At 42.5% G+C, this 21,154-nt stretch overlaps 1 protein-coding gene across 3 annotated transcripts in view; it reads left to right on the top strand.

The window, feature by feature from the left end:
- The window catches only part of dok7b (docking protein 7b), a 112,347-nt gene that overhangs the window by 48,051 nt on the left and 43,142 nt on the right, over positions 1–21,154 (top strand). For all 3 annotated transcript variants that reach the window (XM_073047899.1, XM_073047898.1, XM_073047900.1), the window contains exon 6: positions 20,830–20,937. In XM_073047899.1, coding sequence (XP_072904000.1) covers positions 20,830–20,937 — 108 coding nt within the window. The remainder of the gene's footprint in view (positions 1–20,829; positions 20,938–21,154) is intronic.

Here is a 21,154-nt window from a genome sequence, read left to right as displayed (position 1 = left end):
AATGAAAAGAAGTCCAGGTGCTGGGAAGAGGTTTAGATTTTTGCTTTTATTTAAAGCTACATATCTTCACAATGTCAGCCACAGGAAAGGTGTTTGAGTGATTTTCCTTCAGTCAGGCCTAGTGACGATACTGTAGGTGATTTTACGTACATGTCGTCCGTTCTTTTCATTTTCCTCTCGAAATTAGTCTGTGTTGAACAGGTAATCAGTTTATTTTTGTCACATGTACCATGGTACAGCAAAAAGCTTTGCTTTGCATCCATCCAGACAAGTTGAGTATGTTATCATGTGCAGTACTGTTCAAAAGACTTAGACACATACATTATAGCCCAGGTGCCTAAGACGTGCATAGTACTATAGTAATTTTATGTATTGCTGCATATAATATACTGCCACAAAAGAACTATTTTCATGACATGTGTGAGTGATGATAAACCTGATTCTGATATGGGTCTCTATCGTGGACTGAGAGTGGGAAGGGGGCAGGGAGAGGGGAATCATGGTTGGGAAAAGGGGAAGGGAGGGGGAAGGGAGCAGGAAGCACCAGAGAGACATTCTATAATGATCAATAAACCTATTGTTTGGAATCAAATGACCTTCCCTGGTGTCTCAGGGCTGGGTATGTCTGCACCCGCACCATCCCTCACCCCTGGCACTCCTTCTCTGCCACCTGTCCCTCACCCCTCCTGCAGTGATCCACCCTCGCCATTCCCAGCATCCTTTGCTCCGCCATCTTTACAAATTTGCTCTCTGCTCCACATTGACAAATACAGTCCTGTGCAAATGTCTTACACCTGAGCTATATGTGTGCACCTAAGACATTTGCACAGGACCGTACACTGGGAGGCGATAGATGGAAGAGGGGAAGGGGCTGAAGAAAACTGAAATTGAAACGTAAATTAAATGTACCTATTGAATAAGGAATCTGATAGGACATGGGCGGATGAAGAGAAGAGGAGGGGCGAGAGGGAAATCGGACTGGGGAATGGAAAAAGAGAAGTAGGAAGGGGCGAGAAATGAAAGTTCAGAGTAAATTTATTATCAAAGTACATATATCACCTGAGATTAACTTCTTGTGGGCATTGACAGTAAATACACAAATACACAACAAAATCAATGAAAAACTGCACACAAAGATGTGGACAAACAACCAATGTGCAAAAGACAACAAACTATGCAAATACAAAAAAGTGAAAAAAGTTGTAGTAGTAATAATAAACAAGCAATAAGTATCGAGAACATAAGTAGTAGAGTTGTTAAAAATGAGTCCATAGTGGAATCAGTTCACTGGTTCAGGAGCCTGATGATTGAAGGGTAGTAACTATTCCTGAACCTGGTGATGAGAGACCTGAGGTTCCTGTCCCTCCTCATGATGGCAGCAGTGAGAAGAGAGCTCGGCTTGGATGATGGAGGACCTCGATAATGGTTGCTGCTCTCTTGTGACAGCGCTCCTTGTAAATGTGCTCAAGGGTGGGGAGAGCTGGACAGTGGCCACTACTTTTTGTAGGATTTACCAACCTGTACCAGGCTGTGGCACTGCCAGAAATGAGAGAAGTTGATGTTCGTGCCATTAGGTTGGAATATGAGGTGTTGCTCCTCCAGCGTGAGTGTGGACTCATTGTGGCGGTAAAGGAGGCCATGGGCCGATGTCATTGATGCACCATCAATAACTCTCAGAGACATGAGGCGAGATAGGCTTTTATTAGCTGGAAGAGAGCAGTCAGCAGCAAGAGACCATCACACAACATCCTGGAGACTGAGGGAGGAGCAGTGCCTCCAATCGCCTTTATACAGGGGTCTGTGGGAGGAGCCACAGGAGCAGTCAGCGGGGGGGGGGGGGTGTCCAGACAGGTATATGTAGTTCACCACAGTCATAGATGATGTAATATGAATGTAAGAAGGACAAGCCAATGACTGGGTACAAATGCAGACAGAGTAAAGAGTTAAATTGTACCACAGAGGCAAAATTCAAAAGGGCAAAGAATGCAGGACTGAAGGTGCTGTATTTAAATGAACATGGCATTTGGAATAAGGTGGACAAACCTGTGGCGCAATTAGAGATTGGCTGGCAGAACATTGTGACCAACACTGAGTCGTGGCTGAAAGAAGGTCACAGTTGGGAGTTTAACATCAAAGGATGTACTTTGTATCAAAAGGACAGGCAGGAAGGCATAGGTGGTGTGGCTCTGTTGGTAAGAGGTGGAACTACCTCTTTAGAAAGAGATGACATAGGGTCAGAGAATGTGAATCTTTGTGGGTGGAGTTATTATGGGAATCATATCTCGGCCTCCAAATAGCCAAGATGTGGGATTGAGATTGCAAAGGGAGCTGGAAAAGGTGTGTAATAAGGATAATGTCACAATTATAATGGGGGACTTCAATATGTAAGGGGATTGGGAAAATCAGGATGGTGTTGGATGGCAAGAGAGAGAATTTGTTGAGTGGCAATGACGCTTTTTAGAGCAGCTTGTGCTTGAGCCTACTCGGGGAAAAGCTATCTTAGATTGGGTGTTGTGTAATAAACCCGATTTTATTAATCAGCTTAACGTAAAGGAACCCTTAGGAGGCAGTGATCACAATATGATTGAATTCATACTGCAGTTTGAGAGGGAGAAGCGTAAGTCACATGTATCAGTATTGTAATGGAATAAAGTGAATTACAGAGGCATGAGAGAGGAGCTTATCCAGGTGGATGGAAGGATGATACTGGCAGGAATGACAGAACAGAGGCGGCTGAAGTTTCTGGGAATAGTTCACAAGGCACAGGATAGATATCCCACAGAAGAAGTTGTTCTCAAAGGGCAGAGCTAAGCAACCGTGGCTCTTAAAGACTGTATAAAAGTCAAGGAAAGGTCATATAATGTAGCAAAAATTAGTGAGAAGTTGGATGATTGGGAGACTTTTAAAATCCACCAAAAGGTACTAAAAAGCTATAAGAAGGGATAAGATGAAATATAAGGACAAACTAGCCAATAATATAAAGCAGAGTACCTAAAGTTTTTCAGTTATATAAAGAATAAAAGGGAAGTGAGAGTTGATATTGGACCACTGCAAAACGATGCTGGAGAGGTAGTAATCGGGGACAAAGAGATGGCAGATGAACTTCAGATTCAGATTCAGTAACACACTTAATAAGTAACACACACAAAATGCTGGTGGAACACAGCAGGCCGGGCAGCATCTATAGGAAGAAGCACTGTCGACGTTTCGGGCTGAGACCCTTTGTCAGGAAGAAGGGTCTCAGCCTGAAATGTCAACAGTGCTTCTTCCTATAAATGCCGCCTGGTCTGCTGTGTTCCACCAGCATTTTGTGTATGTTGCTTGAATTTCCAGCATCTGCAGATTTCCTCGTGTTTGAATTTAATAAGTACTTTGCTTCAGTCAAAAACACTAGCTGTGGAAAACACTAGCTGTATGCCAGAGATCCTTGAGTGAGTGTCAGGGAGCAGGAGTGAGTGACATTGCTATTACAAAGGAAGAAGTGCTAGGCAAACTGAAAGGTCTTAAGGTGGGTAAGTCACCTGGGCCAGATGGACAACATTCCAGAGTCCAGAGAGAGGTTGCTGAAGAGATAATGGATGCGTTGGTCATGATCTTTCAAGAATCTCTTGATTCTGACATGGTCCCGGAGGACTGGAAAATTGCAAACGTCACGCCACTCTTCAAGAAGAGAGGAAGGGAAAAGAAAGGAAATTATAGGTCAATTAGCCTAACCTCAGTGATTGGGAAATGCTGGAGTCCATTATTAAGAACAACATTTCAGAGTACTTGGAGACTAATGATAAAATAAGTCAAAGTCAGAATGGTTTCTGTAAAGGGAAATCTTCCCTGACAAATCTTTTAGAATTCTTCGAGGAAGTAACAGGCAGGGTGGACAAAGGAGAGGCAGAGGATGTCATTCACTTAGATTTTCAGAAGGTATTTGATAAGGTACCTCACATGAGGCTGCTTAACAAGATAAAAATCTATGCCATTAGCTTAACAAGATAAAATCCTATGCCATTACAGGAATAATACTGGCATGAATAGCAGAATGGCTGGCAGGCAGGAGGCAGGGAGTGGGAATAAAGGGGGCCTTTTCTGGTTGGCTGTCATGGATTAGTGGTGTTCCTCAAGGGTCAATATTGGGACCACTAATTTTCACATTGTTTGTTAATGATTTGGATAATGGAATTGATGGCTTTGAGGCAAAATTGTGGATGATACTAAGATAGGTGGAGGGATAGGTAATGCTGAGAAAGCAAAGAGTTTGCAGCAGGACTTAGACAAATTGGAAGAATGGCCAAAAATTGGCAGTTGGAATAGTGTTGAGGAATGTATGATAATACATTTTAGTCAAAGGGACAATAGTGCGGACTATTATCCAACTGGGGAGAAAGTTCAAACATCAGAGTTGCAGAGGGACTTGGGAGTCCTCGTGCAAGACTCTCAGAAGGTTAATTTACAGGTTGAGTCTGTGGTAAAGAAGGCAAATGCAATGTCGACATTTATCTTAAGTGGAATAGAATATACCCTCTGAATGTTTCATAGTTGTATAAACTTCTATCAGGTTTTCCCTCTGACTTCCAGATAAAACAATCCAAGTTTGTCCAACCTGCTCTTATAGCTCTAATCCAGACAAAAATCCTGGTAAATCTGCTGTGAACCTTCTCCAAAGTCTATGCATCCTTCACATAATGGGGTGACTAGAAATGCGTGCAGTAATCCAAGTGCAGCCTAACCAAAGTCTTACACAACTGCAGAACTGAGAGATTCTGCAGATGCTGGAAATCTGCAGCAACACATACAGAATGCTGGAGGAACTCAGCAAGTCAGGCAGCATCTATGAAGGGAAATAAACAGCTAGCATTTCAAGCCGAGACTCTTCACCAGTCCTGATGAAAGATCGCGGTCTGAAACGCCAACTGTCCTTTTCCACTCCAATGAACAAAAAGCCCAAACCTGCTTGAGATTACCAAAGCTGTGCAAGGTACAGTCCTCCTGTCTGTGTGGAGTTTGCATATGACACTATGGGTTTCCTCCCATGTCCCCAAGTCTTGCAGTTTGGTAGTTAATTGGCTTCTGTAAACTTGTATGCAGGAGAGTGGTGGAGCCTTGAGGAAGCTGATAGGAATATGAAGATAATCAGTTACCTCCAAATGTTTTTTTTTCAGTATTGTCTTGTTTTGCACAGTTTTTTCCATTGACTAGGCTAACTTATGTGTAATTAATCTTCCATGATTATGTCATAAAAGATTCCATAAAATGTCTGAACCTTCATTTTTATTTGCACAATTTTTGCACATTGGTTGTTTGTCTACCTTTGTTATTGATAGCTTTTCATAAATTCTATTGTATTTCATTATTTTCATTTAAATACTGGGAAGAAAATGAATCTCAGGGTAGTATATGTTATGTCTGTAACTTCAAAACATTAAATTAATTCAAATGAAGATGCTGGGTGTCTGAAATACAGGCATAGTTTGAGCTTACTTTAAATTAATTATTTATATGAGCAAGAATGCTTAATCAGCCAATATATATGCAAGATTACTCAAATATTATTGAATTATTAAATGCATAACAGTACATGGTGACATACATGTACTTTGATAATAAATTCAAGATTCAATTATTATTGAAGAATGTATAAATTATATGACCTTGCTCACAGGTAGCCACAAAGCAAGAAATCCAAAAGAACTCAATTAAAGAAAAACAAAAGAATAAAAATTAAAATTAAAATTAAAGGTCAACAAACGATGTCCAAAAGAAAAAAAAAATCATGCAAACAATTGAAGCAAACAATCTTGACTTCGCCTGTGATGGTGTTGTCAACAAATTTTTGCTTTATACCTGTACCTTATTGTACCTGTGCTTATGACCACAGAATCTACCTGACTTGAAATGGGATCAGTGTAACTGGGTGTTGATGGTCGGGAGAAATTTAGTTGGCCGAATGGCAGTTCTGTATGAATCTAGATCTAGCTGTAGTCTCGCAACTCCTTGTAAGTTGTAGCATAAAGAAACTATTGCACATGAGGCTCCTAGAGCCACTTGGGTACCTCAGAATACAACCTCCAGCTGCAGACAAATTCAACAATAATCATCTGCCTATCACCTCTTCCTGGGTCCCCTCCTCCTTTCCTTTCTCCTATGGTCCATTCTCCTTTCCTATCAGATTCCTTCTTCTCCATCACTTTCCCTTTTCCCACCCCAAGACATTGTAGCTATCCTCCTTCCCCTGTCCCCATCTTTTTATTCTGGCATCTTCCCCCTTCATTTCCAGTTCTGATAAAGGCTCTCAGACCGAAACATCAACTGTTTATTTATTTCCATAGGTGCTGCCTGACCTGCTGAGTTCTTCCAGCACTTTGTGTGGGTTGCTTTGGATTTCCAGCACCTGCTGTTTTTGTTTGATCAATCACACACTTGTTCATCCAGCAGGGTGGTCTCCTGCCCTCTCACCCTGAAGAATGCAATGATCAGTACTCTGAGATCCTTACCCCCACCCCATCACTGCCACACCCCAGTGCATTGCATCAACTCACTTCCTGTAGCTCTGGGGCAGGGTCCCAGGTAACCACCACTCTGCCTTCTCACATCCTCTCCCCACAGAAAGGTGCCTGCCCTCAAGACATCTTTCCTGACACAACAGCTAGCAAGAAATGTCATGTGTACTGATGTACGATGGTCAGCTTGTCTTGCATTCTTGTAGAGGGTGGATTTTTGGGTAAATTTGGTCTGCAAAGTAAATCCGAAGAGAATGGGATGATCCCACACTGAGTTACTCTGATCTCATGCTGAGTTAATCTGATGGACTGGGATGTCTGCTGTTGAAGAATTAAAGAAAAAAGTGGACAGCTGTCACAAGCCAGCTCCGGAAACTGTCCTTCTGGTATCTGCATGCATTCCAAGAGCCCGATCCGATTTCACTCTGAGCCTCTCTTTCTAAGAGATTGAGATTCAGCTTCCAAGGTTACACTGGGAACACCTCAGTATGCAACGTCTAGCTGCAGACAAAGGAATCAATCACACACTTGTTCATTCAGCAGGGTGGTCTTCTGCACTTTCACCCTGAAGAATGCAACGATCATCAGTCTGAGATCCTCTCCTCCCACCCCATCACTGCCGGGCGTCATCAGCTTACTGCCTGCAACTCTGGGGTGTCCCCTCCCCACAGACAGGTCCCTGCCCTCAAAGCATCTTTCCTGACACAAGGGCTAGCACTGGGCAATTGGAGTTGGTATTTGTACCAAGGTACAGTGAGAAGCTTCTCTTGCCTACTGTTCACCTACAGTAGATCAGATCATCACACTGTGCATTGAGTTAGTACATGGGAAAGCAACAACACAAGACAGAATAAAGTATTACAGTTACAAAGTTCCTTCAGGTTATCATAGTGGTAATGGGGACAAGCTCCCACTACCTATTAAATGCTTCAAATGGCATGGATCTCAAATAGCCTCTGATAACCAAATCCAATTCCAGACTTTCACGTGTGACTTGATTACTAAGCCTGGTGTAACCCGTTTTACTGACAGAAGGGGCAAAGGCAGGTTACTGGTGCCTTAAAACCAGTTGCTTCGGGCAGATGGGGATTGTCAGCCGTGGTTGGCAACTCATCTTGGAGAAGGAAATCTCTGAACTCAAACCTCCACTGCCTTGTGGCTATTCCCAGTTGCGGGGAAACCCCGAGGAAATATCCAGAGCTGGAGTCCCTAAGGCAGTCTTATGTTGAGTTCAACCCTGACTGACAGCTCCTGCGACACCGCTGGTGCTAAATTGTATTGGTCTCTGCTGTTCCTTTGGATTCTGTTGCACGGGCGACAGCTTGCTCTCCATATCGTACTGCCCTGGCTTGTGTATCATGTAGACAGCTAGGATGCAACATCCATGGTCAGCCCTGACCAACAGAAGGGCCTCAAGTTACAAAGAGCAGGCCATGTAGACAAGGCCTAACAAGGTAGATGGTCAGGTCATGATTGTCACATGTAAAGTACCAAGATACAGTGAAAAGGTTGTCTCGCACACAGATCAGATCATTACACATTGCATTGAGGTAGTACAAGGTAAAACAGTAACAGAATGCAGAATAAAGTGTAACAGCTACAGATAAAGTTCAGACAGACAATAAGGTGTAATGAGGTAGATTATAAGGTTAAGAGACCCTCTTATTGAATAAGAAATAAAGACTCATCTTTGTGTGATGCCCAATGTTCCCTATAAGGTTTTGCATCCTTTGCAACGAGCACACAAAGGAATTTAAACTGTGCACAAAAGGTTGTCACCCTCTACCTTATTGGCATGTTAAGTGTATTTCACAATCATACACAATCGCATTTCCTCTTCCAGTTTCTGATGTGGAAGGTGTGACAATGTGGAGTTTGCGATGATTTGTCTGCAGATTTTAGAACTGACGTATTTATACTGTTTTAATTGAAGAAATTATTCAGCGTGCACATGTTGTCACTGGGAAAAAAATTGCATATCTCAAGATTTTTGCGCACACTGGTCATTACAAATTAGAGAGAACATTGGTGGTGCCCTCTATACTGCAGACAGAAAGAAGTCATTGATGCAGCACAGAAACATCATATCTGTACCTACCATTATGCCTATCTCTACTAATTTCCATTTGCCAGCATTAATTCCATGTCCCTCAAAGCTTTGCTCATTCAAAGTGCTTCCTACATGTTGTTACTGTTTCTGCCTCCACCGTCTCGTTCTAGATACCAGCTACACTCTGTGTGAACATTTTACCCTCAGATCCCCTTAAAACCTCCTCCCTCTTACTGAAACATAAGACACAGGAGCAGAATTAGGCCATTCAGCTCCGCAGATATTTTGATATTGGTTTATTACTATTGTCACAAGGTACAGTGAAAACCCCCTTTTCACTGACTTGCCCTCTGAACTCCACAGATTCACCGCCCTCTGGCTGAAGAAATTTCGCCTCATATCTAAGTTCTAAATGAACCTCCCTTTATTCTGCGGATGTGCTCTCAGATCCTCTTCGTGTCCACTCTATCCAGGCCTTTCGGGGTCCGGTATGTTTCACTAAGATTCCCCACTGCTCTCATCCTTTTGAACTCCGATTATCAGAATCAGGTTTAATATCACTGGCATATGTCATTTTTTAAATTTTGCAGCAGCAGTACATTGCAATACATAATAACATTTATAAATTACAATAAATATACATTAAAAAAATTAATTAAGTAGTGCAAAGAGAGGGAAAAATACTGAGGTAATGAGTACAGGCCCAGAGACATCAAACATCAAACCATTCATTCCTTGGAAGAAACTCCCACCGTCCTTTTCTTTTTGGACACCCTACCCTGATTCTCTACCTGCTCTAGATCTTTTCATCTCGAATTATCGATGAAACATAAACCATCTCGACTTCAGCACTCCTCTCTTCTCCTCTAGCTTGACCCCTTACAAATGCATTCCCCTCCGCTCTCTCCCCCCCATCCCACCTCACCATCAAACACACAGACAAAGGGGGTGCTGTTGAAGTGTGGTGCTTGACCTCTACCTTGCTGAGGCCAGGCAGCAACTCTCAGATACCTCCTCATACCTACCCTTCGAGGTGGATCCCCCTCTACACCATCACTGTCCTCGTCGACTCCGGAGAACTCCCATCCACTGCCACCAACCTTATAGTTCCCTTACCCTGCACTGCTTGCTTCTAATCTTCAACCTACGATCCACAAACTGGACTGTCCAGCTAGGCCTGTTGTCTCTGCCGGCTCCTGCCCCACTGAACTTGTGAGCTCATATCTCGATTCCATTCCGTCCCCCTTGGTTCAGTCCCTTCCCATCAACATCCGCAACACTTCTCATGCCCTCAAACTTCTCAGTAGCTTTCAATTCCCTGACACTGATCACCTCATCTTCACCATGGCTGTTCAGTTCCTATACACATAACCCCCATCAAGAAGGCCTCTGTGGTGAACTGCATATACCTGTCTGGACACGCCCCCCCCCGCTGACTGCTCCTGTGGCTCCTCCCACTGACCGTGGCTCCTCCCACAGACCCCGGTATAAAGGCGATTGGAGCCTGAGCCCTGGCCTCAGTCTCCAGGATGTAGTATGGTGGTCAATTGCTGCTTGTTCTTTCTTCCAGCCAATAAAGCCTATATCTCACCTCACATCTCCGAGAGTTATTGATGGTGCATCAGCCTCAAAGCTCTCTGCCTCTTTCTTGACAAAAGAACTAACTAATCCTCTTCACCACCAATCTCCTCTGTCTGTCACCTTTAACGATTTTTCCTTCAGCTCCTCCCACATCTCGAAACTTGAGGGCTGTACCTCTGCTATATTGACAACTGTATTGGTGCTGTTTCATGCACCCATGCTGAGCTCGCCAATTTTATCAACATTGCCTCTAACTTCCACCCTGCCCTTAAATTCACTTGTCTATCTCTGACACCTCCCTCCCCTTTCTCAAGCTCTCTGGATTCAAACTGTCTACCATCATCTTTTATAAGGGAGTAATGGGGGACAATAGAATAACGGATAAACCAAATAAGTATTTTCCATCAGTCTTCACTTCACTGTGAAGGACACTAGCAGTATGGTGGAATTTTCGGGTGTCAGGGGGCATGGAGTGTGTGAAGCTACAATAACTAGACAGAAGGTTCTTGGAAAACTGAAAGGTCTGAAGGTAGACAAGTCACCTGGACCAGATGGTCTACACCCCAGGGTTCTGAAAGAAGTGGCTGAAGAGATCATGAAGGCATTAGTAATGATCTTTGAAGAATCACTAGATTCTGGAATGGTTCCAGAAGACTGGAAAATTGGAAATGTCACTCCTTCCTTCAAGAAGGGAGAGAGTCAGAAGAAAGGAAACTATAGGAAACTGGTTAGTCTGACCTCAGTGGTTGGGAAGATGTTGGAGTCAATTATTAAGGACGAGGTCTCAGGGTACTTGGAGGCACATGATAAAATCAGCAATAGTCAGCATGGTTTCCTCAAGGGAAAATCTTGCTTGACAAATATTTTGGAATTCTTTGAAGAAATAACAAGTAGTATAGACAAAGGAGAATTGGTTGATGTTGTGTACTTGGATTTTCCTCGGCCTTTGACAAGGCTGCTTAACAAGCTACAAGCCCATGGCATTACAGGAAAGATCCTAGCATGGATAAAGTAGTGGCTGAATGGCAGGAGGCAAAGAATGGGAATAAAGGGAGCATTTTCTGGTTGACTGCCAGTGACTAGTGATGTTCCACAAGGGTTTGTGTTGGGACCGATTCTTTTTACGTTATATGTCAATGATTTGAATGATGGAATCGATGATTTTGTTGCAGTTTTCAGATGATATGAAGAAAGCTGGAGGAGCAGGTAGTTTTGGGGAAGTAGAGAGGCTACAGAAGGACTTAGACAGATTAGGAGAATGGACAAAGAAATGGCATTTGGAATACTGTGTTGGCAAGCGTACGGTCATGCACTTTGGTAGAAGAAATGAAAGGGTTGATCATTTTCTAAATGGAGAGAAAATACAAAAAAAACTGAGGTGCAAAAAGACTTGGGAGTCCTTGTGCAGGATTCCCTAAAGGTTAATTTGCAGGTCGAGTCTGTGGTGAGGAAGGCAAATGCAATGTTAGCATTTATTTCAAGAGGACTAGAATATAAAAGCAAGGAAGTAATTTTGAGACTTTATAAAGCTCTGGTGAGGCCTCACTTGGAATATTGTGAGCAGGTTTGGGCCCTTACCTTGGAAAGGATGTGCTGAAACTGGAGGGTTCCAAGGAGGTTCACGAAAATGATTCCAGGATTGAATGGCTTGTCATATAAAGAGCGGTGTTCCTGATTTGGCCTCCTCTACATTGGTAAGACCCAGCTTTGTCAACCACCTCTGCACTATCTGCAAAAGAGGGACTTCCCAATGCCAAACATATTAATTCCAATTCTCACTCCAACATGTCAGTCCGTGGCCTTCTCTTGTGCCAAGATGAAGCCACCATCAGGTCGGAGAAACAACACCGTCTGGTTACTCTCCAACCTGATGGCATGAATTTAGATTTCTCTTTCCAGTGAACGAATCTCACCCCCCCATTTTCCACTCTGACCTTTCAGTTCTTCTTACCTGCCTATTGATTTCCCCTGGTTTCCTTCCTCCTTCCCTTTCTCCTACTGTCCACTCTCCTCTATTATCAGATTCCTTCCTCTCCAGCTTTTGACTTTTCTCACCCACCTGGCTTCACCTATCACCATCCAGCCAACCCCCACTGTTAAATTCAGGCATCTACCCCCCCCTCCACCATCCCAGTCCTGAAGAAGGGTCTTGGCCTGAAATGCCTACTGATTATTCATTTCCATGAATGCTGCCGGATCTGCTGAGTCCCTCCAGCTTGTTATGCACGTTGCTTTACTCAGATCTTTTTCCTGAGCCTCCTCTGGATCTATTCTAGGCTGCCACAGTTGTGTAGCAGTTAGTGTGAAGCTGTTACAGCTTGTGGTGTCCAGCATTCCAATACTGGGGCTGTCTGTAAGGAGTTTGTATGGTCTCCCGTGATTGGTTCCTCCAGGTGCTCCAGTTTGCTCTCACAGTCCAAGGACAAACCAGCTAGTAGGTTGTAAATTGTAAATTGTCCCATGTTTAGGCTAGAGTTAGATAGATCGGTTACGGTGCTGTATGGCTGGAAGGGCTTGTTCTGCACTGTATCTTTAAATTAATGAATAAATAAATAAAATAAATATTTGTATCCACACCTAATGGGAACTGTTTCATAATGATTGAGCCAGATATTGATCCATGGGAAATTTCAAACCTTCTCTCCAATTCTGGTTTAAGACACCACTGGAGACTTCCGGTAAGATGGCGATTGTTTAGCTGCTCCGAACTTTTGTTCCGTTACTGTCGCTATCTTTGCACTAAATGTCTCCATTTTTTAAACCTTAGTTAGGAATTATTTCGGTATCTCTTACTTGCCTGTGAATATATCTAACTTACAATGTCTAGCAAGAGTTCTAAATCCGGGAGAAAAGAAGCTATGACCCCTTCGGACGAGATGCTGGTTGTGCTCGGAAAGCTCCGAGACGAAATGTTAAAGGAATTTAAAACCGCTTTCAAACAGTTAGAAGACAAACTGGATCGGATCAACGATAAAGTGGACAAACATGCTGAACACTTATCTCGCATCGATTCGACTTCTGAAGATTTAGAAAGTCGTGTTCGATACTTGGAGACTCTCTGTTCCAGCTTAGAGGAAAAATCTAACAAACTTCTTTCCAAAATGGTGGATCTCGAAAATCGCAGCAGACGCTGCAATATCAGAATTCTTGGATTGCCAGAGGCGACCGAAAAGGGATCAACCGTGAAGTTTTTCACCGAGTTTCTCTGTGAGATATTCGGGAAAGATTTGCTTCCGAAGCCGCCCGAGCTCGAACGGGCACACAGAGTTTACGTTCCCCCCGGAATTCTGGGCTCCTGTCCGCAACCAGTAGTCTTGTGTTTCCATCAATACCAGGTAAAACACAGTCTGATTGTAGAGGCGCGTCGCAGGGGGTCTTTTCCTTTCCAGGATACAACCATTCGCTTTGTGGAAGATTTTGCACCCCAGACCTTAAAGATGCGCGCTGAGTTTAAAGGCGCAATGAAAGTACTTTTTGATCGTGGTTTCAAACCTTCTCTTCGCAATCCTGCCGATCTACGAATCAAGCTTAATACCAGGAAATACAAGTGGTTCAAATCAGCGAAGGAAGCTGAAGTGTTTGTGGCAAGTCTTCCGGCTATCCAGTCATCTTCGGAATCTGATCGGACCTCCTAAAATGGTGGATAAGTACTCCTCGTAGTAAAATTACTTTCTCTGGACTCGGACTTCACTTGAATCACTCAGACATTATTCATTGAAACTTTAAGGGCTGTTGACAATCTCTCCCGGGATTTGGTGTGTGTGCAATCTATTTTTATTCTTGTATAACTTTACCTACAGAGTTCTACAACTAACTCTAACTTGTTTTGGAGGTTTGAAGTCTTTAGTGAAGGCCTCCCTGTTTGTTGGTTCAGTTTAATTGCTGATTTATTTTTCCTTTTTTAAAAATATTTATTTATTTTATCTTTTTTCTTTTCTTCACCCCTTTTTTCTAATCTCTGAATTTTTTTCTCCCTTCTCTGTAAATGGTTGATAAATACTCGTCTTGAATTTATAATTTACCCCTTCCTCTTCTTTTTTCTTTTTCTTTCTTACCTTTTTTTTCCCTTTCTCTTACTTTATTCTTCTATAATTTTTCGCGGGTAGGTTAGTTTTGGTTTTCTTCCGATTTTCTCTGTATTAAGTTTTATATTTCTGCAGAAGATGTTCTAATCTGTAGTTATGTTTTCTAGTGCATAAACTAGTTACTATTTGCTATAGTATTTATACGGAACTGCTGTTAATGACACAGATCTGGAAGTTGTATTTGGGTTAATTTTTTTGGTAGAGCTAGCTACTTGTTTTGGTAGCCGTCTAGTTTTGGGTTGTGTGGATGGGGTGGGTTTTCCGGTTCCAACATCACTCACTGTATTTATTGTTTCTCTTTATTGCTCAGGACATGTATATGTTTTGATTTTACGAATCTATGTTTACATCTCTGCTCCCAGACTGCTATTGTACTGCTTGACTTTTTATATGCCTGCTGCCTTTTATGCATTAGTAATTGATAATGGCTAGTGCACTTAAATTCGTGAGCTGGAATGTAAAGGGATTGAACCACCCTGTTAAAAGGAGGAAGGTATTCTCACATATCAAACAACTCAAAGCTGACATTGCTTTCCTCCAAGAAACTCATATTCGTTGTTTTGATAACTCCCGGCTTCTGTCAAAGTGGGTGGGTCAGCATTTTCATTCATCCTTTGCCGCTAAAGCTAGGGGAGTTTCCATTCTTATTAACTCAAATATTCCTTTTGAACTCCATAATAAAATATCTGATACAAATGGCCATTTTATTATTGTTTCTGGTAAACTATATAACACTAAAGTTGCACTAGCAAACCTGTATGCCCCCAACTTTGATGATGTTAACTTTTTTGAACGGTTTTTTTCCTCACTACCAGACTTAAACTCATACTCTCTTATACTGGGTGGTGACTTCAACTGTTGGTTGGATCCTAAACTGGACCGATCGTCCTCTGTTACCAGATCACCTACTAAATCTGCCTTAGCTATTCAATCGTTTCTCTCTAATTTTGGTATCTCTGATATATGGCGTTTCCTCCATCCTACGAAGAGAGATTATTCTTTTTTCTCACATGTTCACCATACCTTCACTAGAATTGACTATTTCTTACTCGATAACCAACTTATCCCATTTGCCCACTCTTGTGACTATCAGAGTATACTGATTTCTGACCATGCCCCAATTACCCTCTCTCTGAACTTTCCTGGTCTCCCTCAGAGGAATAGACACTGGCGGTTTGATTCAACTTTATTATCGGATGATGATTTCGTAAAATTTATTAAGGATCAGATAACCTTTTATTTTAACACTAATACATCACCTGAAGTGCCATCCCAGATTGTCTGGGATGCCATGAAAGCATATCTGAGGGGTCAAATAATCTCTTACACAGCAAATCTCAATAGAAGATCCCGTGCAGATCGAGCAGACCTCATTAACCAGATTAAAGATTTGGATCAAATATATGCCCAAACTAAGAACCCTGAATTATACAAGAAGCGCGTTGAACTCCAAACTAAATTTAACCTTCTGTCCACTCAACCTGTCGAACGCCAACTTCTCGAAAGCAAGTCGCTTTTACATTCATGGAGATAAGTCTGGTAAATTCCTAGCCAATCAGCTGAGGCGTTCCAAAGCCAAACAACATATTACAAAGATCCAGAAGGAGAACGGAGACTTTACATCGGATCATTTAGAAATTAATGACGCATTTAAAATTTTTTATTCTCGGCTTTATTCCTCTGAATCTCTGAATGACAATATCTCTGTGGATCAATTTTTACAGAATCTGAATATCCCCTCACTTTCATCTGATTTCAAAGCCAAACTCAATGCGCCTATATCATCAGAAGAAATATATTTTGCAATTTCTGCACTGTCCTCAGGGAAATCTCCTGGACCTGATGGGTTCCCTGTGGAATTTTATAAATCATTCTCTTCACTTCTTTCTCCTCAGTTACTTTCAGTATTATCTGACTTGTTTAATTACGGCAAATTGCCACCCTCTTTCAATGAGGCATCTATTATTCTTCTTTTAAAAAAGGGCAAAGACCCAACAGAGTGTTCCTCGTACAGGCCGATCTCTCTGCTCAATGTTGATGTAAAGATCTTAGCTAAAGTGTTGGCTCATAGATTAGAAACCGTTATTCCCTCCATTATCTCTGATGACCAAACAGGCTTTATTAAAAACTGTCTCCCTTTTTTTAACATTCGGCGTCTATTTAATATTTTATACTCAGTTCCAACTGGGACTCCTGAATGTGTTATCTCCCTTGATGTGGAGAAAGCATTTGATCGTATAGAGTGGAACTACCTTTTTGCAGTCTTAGAAAAATTTGACCCAATATGTCGTCAAAATGTATGTTCTCCCCAAATTCTTATACTTATTTCAATCTATCCCAATTTTTATTCCTAAATCTTTTTTTGATTCCTTAGACTCTATTATTTTGTCATATCTGTGGCAGAATAAGCGCTCTAGAATTAATAAAATCCACCTCCAAAAATCTAAAAAAGAGGGTGGCATGGCTTTACCTAACTTTCGCTTATATTACTGGGCAGCTAATATACGTTGTGCTGCCTTCTGGTCTTTCTTCCACGGTCAACCCGAGTGCCCTAACTGGGTGGCAATGGAGTTGAGCTCCACTAAAGAATTATCTATCTCTGCACTTCTTGGCTCTGCACTCCCTAGCAGTCTGCCCAGATCAATAGCTAATCCTCTGGTTAGACACACTTTGCGTATATGGGCTCAGTTCAGGAAATGCTATGGTTTCCGGGGGTTTTCCATTTCTAGCCCTGTCGCACACAATCACCTTTTTTTACCTACTACGTACGATTCAGCATTCCATGTTGGTACAGGAAGGGCATTAGACATTTTGAAGATCTCTTCATTGATAATCGCTTCGCTTCTTTTCAGCAGCTCTCTGTTAAGTGCAACCTGCTTAACGCTCACTTTTTCAGATATCTCCAAATCCGACACTTTACTGCTCCTTTAATTCCTAACTTTCCTGAAATGCCTGCGAAAAATGCTATGGACCTATTTCTTTCCATTAATCCACTAGGTAAAGGTTTAATATCAATTATCCGAGATAAACTAGCAGCCTTACGACAGGCCCCTGTGGATAAAATTAAAATGGCCTGGGAGCAGGATTTAAATATCTCCTTATCCGAGGAGAGCTGGGACTCAGTTCTCAAATCGGTTAACTCAACCTCCCTTTGTGCTCGCCATTGCCTCTTACAGTTTAAGATTGTTCATAGAGCCCATATGTCTAAATCTAAACTATCTCGATTCTACCCTAGCATTAGTCCGCTCTGTGATAAATGCAAGAGGGGCGTGGCCTCTCTCATCCATATGTACTGGTTCTGTCCTAGCTTGGAGAAATTCTGGAAAGATGTCTTCACTACATTATTGGGTATTCTGAATCAGCACCTAGAACCTAACCCCTTAATTGCTCTGTTCGGTTTTTGGGGCGAGACAGATTTATGTCTGGGTCCAACCAAATGCCGAATACTATCCTTTGCCTCTCTTCTGGCGAGACGCTTGATCCTCCTTAGATGGAGAGATGTTGCCCCGCCCACTCATGCGCAATGGCTTAACGAAATTATGGCCTGCTTGGACCTCGAAAAAATTCATTATTCAGTTCTTAATTCAGATCTAAAGTTCCATAAGGTCTGGGGACCTTTTATCGAGTACTTTCATAACCTTCCCCTTGACTAGGGTTTTTTTTCTTTTTTTTTTCTCTTCTTTTCGGTCCCTTGCTTTCAGCTCCCTTTTTTGTCTGGTAGTAGGCATTATTATCCTCTGTTGCTAAGTGTATTCACGGTCTGGGAGTTTGATTGTCCTGACTTATACTCTTTATATTGTGTGGTGGTTGGTCTGGAGTTGTTGTTTTTTTTTCTTGTGTTGTGGGGCTTGGGGAGGACACTAAGCTCACTTGTCTTTAATTTAGGTGCTTTTTTTGTTAAATTCTCTTCCTTTGTAGCATATTGTTATTGTATGCTTAATTTTGCACTGTATTAATGCTCCTCATTGGGATTTGGGGTTTTTAATTTTGTAAAATGTTTTGAAAAACTAATAAAAAAATTAAAAAAAAAGACACCACTGGTGATGATTTGCTGATAGCAAACAAAACTATAAATTACTATATTAATCACACTTTTTCCTTGGATCCGATCACCACAATCAACAGCTTGTGACTTTCCTTATGGAGCTGAGCTTTTGACCTGGCATTTTTGCGGTGTGAACTGAAGCCTCGAAGGTACAGGCTGGATTGAGGCAGTGGGGCCTGGGCCCGACAGCAGGGAACAAGCCAATGACTGGCAGTTGCTGGAGTGGACTTGGAGGCGGTTCGATTTGGCAGAACAGAGATGACGCAGAGTCGAGGTGGTGGGGCCCGGACCTGGTTCCGAGAGTGAAGAAGACTTGAGGTTTGGCTAATTTAAGTGCTGGGCCAGGTTGAAAAGGTCAGGGCGCCTGGGCTCGAGGCAAGGGATGGGCCAGTGTTCAGCTCACTGTCTCTGTGCAGAAGTAAGGCTGTGGCCTGCAACTAACGGGCTCTTGGTTCTGCTGCAGAGATGACTGGCTTCGTGGCTGTGGACTCACTTTAGTGAGCTTCACTTCTGGGTGGTACTTGCTGACTGCTGTTATTTGTACAGTTTGTTTTTCCTGCACATTGTGTGCTTGACTGTTTTTCTTTTTGGTAATAGATTCTATAAGACCATAGGATCATAAGACAGCAGCAGAATTAGGCCATTTGGCCAATTAGTCTACTCTGCCTGAACCAGTTTCCCTCTCAGCCCCAATCTCCTGCCTTTGCTCTGTATCCCTTCATGCCCTGACCAATCTATCAACCTCTGCTTTAGATATACATAAAAGATTTGGCCTCCTAAGCTGTCAGTGGCAAAGATTTCCACAGATTCCCCACTCTCTGGCTGAAGAAATTCCTCCTCATCCCTGTTCTAAAAGGACGCCTCTCTGTTCTGAGGCTGTGTCTTCTGGTCTGAGACTCTCCCACCATAGGAAACATCCTATCCAAATCCACTCTGTCGAGGCCTTTCACCATTCGATAGGTTTCAATGAGGTCACCCCTCATTCTTCTGAGTTCTAGTGAATACAGGCTCAGAACCATCATTGGGTTTCTTTGTTTTGTGGCTGCCTGTAAGGAGATGCGTCTCAAGGTTGTATAATATATAAGACCATAAGAATTAGGAGCAGAATTAGGCCATTCAGCCCATCGAGTTCACTTTGCCATTCTATCATGGTTGATTCTAGATCCCATTCAACCGCATACACCTGGCTTCTCTCCATATCCTTTGAAACTATCAATTTCTGCTTTAAACATACCCAAGGATTTGGCCTCCACTGCAGTCTATGGCAGAGCATTATACAGATTCAGCACTCTCTGACTAAAAACCTTACCTCTATACTAGAGGGTCGCCCCTTAATTTTGAGGCTGTGCCCTCTGGTTCTGAATACCCCACACCAGAGGAAACACCCTCTCCACATCCACACTATCTAGTCCTTTCAACATTTGGTAAGTTCCAGTGAGGTCTCCCCACATTGTTCTAAATTCCAGTGAGTACAGGCCCAAAGCTGCCAAATGCTCCTATGTTAACCCTTTCATTCCTGTAATCATCCCCGTGAACCTCCTCTGGACTCTCTCCAATGACAACACATCCTTTCTGAGATATGGGGCCCAAAACTGTTGACAATACTCCAAGTGCAGCCTGACCAGTGGCTTATAAAGGCTCAGCATTATCTCCTTGCATTTATATTCTATTCCCCTTGAAATAAATGCCAACATTGCATTTGCCTTCTTTAACACAGACTCAATCTGTAAATTAACCTTCTGGGAGTCTTGCATAAGGGCTCCTAAGTCCCTTTGCACCTCTGATGTTTGAATTTTCTCCCCAATTGGATAATTGTTCCTTTTACCAAAATGCATTATCATACATTTCCAAACACTGTATTCCATCTGCCACTTTTTTGCTCATCTTTCCAATCTGTCTAAGTCTTGCTGCAATCACATTGTTTCCTCAGCACTATCTATCCCTCCCCCTATCTTGGTATCATCTGCAAACTTTACCAGAAATCCATCAATTCCATTATCCAGATCATTGTCAAACAACGTGAAAAGTAGTGGTCCCAATACTGACCTCTGAGGAACACCAGCAGTCATTCACAGCTAACCAGAAAAAGCCGCATTTATTCCCACTCGCTGCCTCCCGCCTGTCAGCTAATATGCTATCCATGCCTGTATCCATATCTTTCCTGTAATGCCATAGGATTTAATCTTGTTAAGCAACCTCACATGTGGCACCTTCTGAAAATCCAAGTAAATGACATCCACTGCCTCTCCTTTGTCCACCCTGCTTGTTACATCCTCGAAGAACTCTAACAGATTTTTCAGGCAAGGTTTCACTTCACAGAAACCATGCTGACATTGACTTACTTTATCATTAGTCTCCAAGTACCCTGAGTTTACATACTTTGATAATGAATGTACTTCGAACTTTGAACCCATCAGCTACCCTAATATTGGATGGTTAATGTACTGGGCACTCAGTCTGGGAACAGCTGGGGATTTTTGATAAGCTGGTCAATGTGTTACATACAGAAGATGGAAAACTGAGAATGAAGGCCAGCCGAGTGCACTTGGAAACCTACTCTCTCCCATCGCATTGCAGATCCCAGTATAAGCCCAGCCTCCATCGAGGAGAGGATCAGCTACGAGGCCCAAGAGCTGGAGAAACGATTAAGTATTCTGTCACAGTCCAGTCGGCACAGCAGTGGAGGTAAGAACGTCGAACCTCGGTCAGCCTGGGTGAGTTGGGTCAAGGGTCAAATGCCTGCACAGGAATGGGCCCTCCAGACATTCAGGATGCTACTGGATGAATGATGGACTGAAGGGCCAGGTTTTGTGTTATATGCTCCTCATGTTTATCTTCATTCGAGCACTTTATCTGACACTATTACAGTGTTACTTGTGAAAGCTGGTTGTACAATAATTAG

Source organism: Hemitrygon akajei, chromosome 6, assembly GCF_048418815.1.
Source record: "Hemitrygon akajei chromosome 6, sHemAka1.3, whole genome shotgun sequence".
NCBI lineage: Eukaryota > Metazoa > Chordata > Chondrichthyes > Myliobatiformes > Dasyatidae > Hemitrygon > Hemitrygon akajei.
This window is presented reverse-complemented; position numbering and strand designations above follow the sequence as displayed.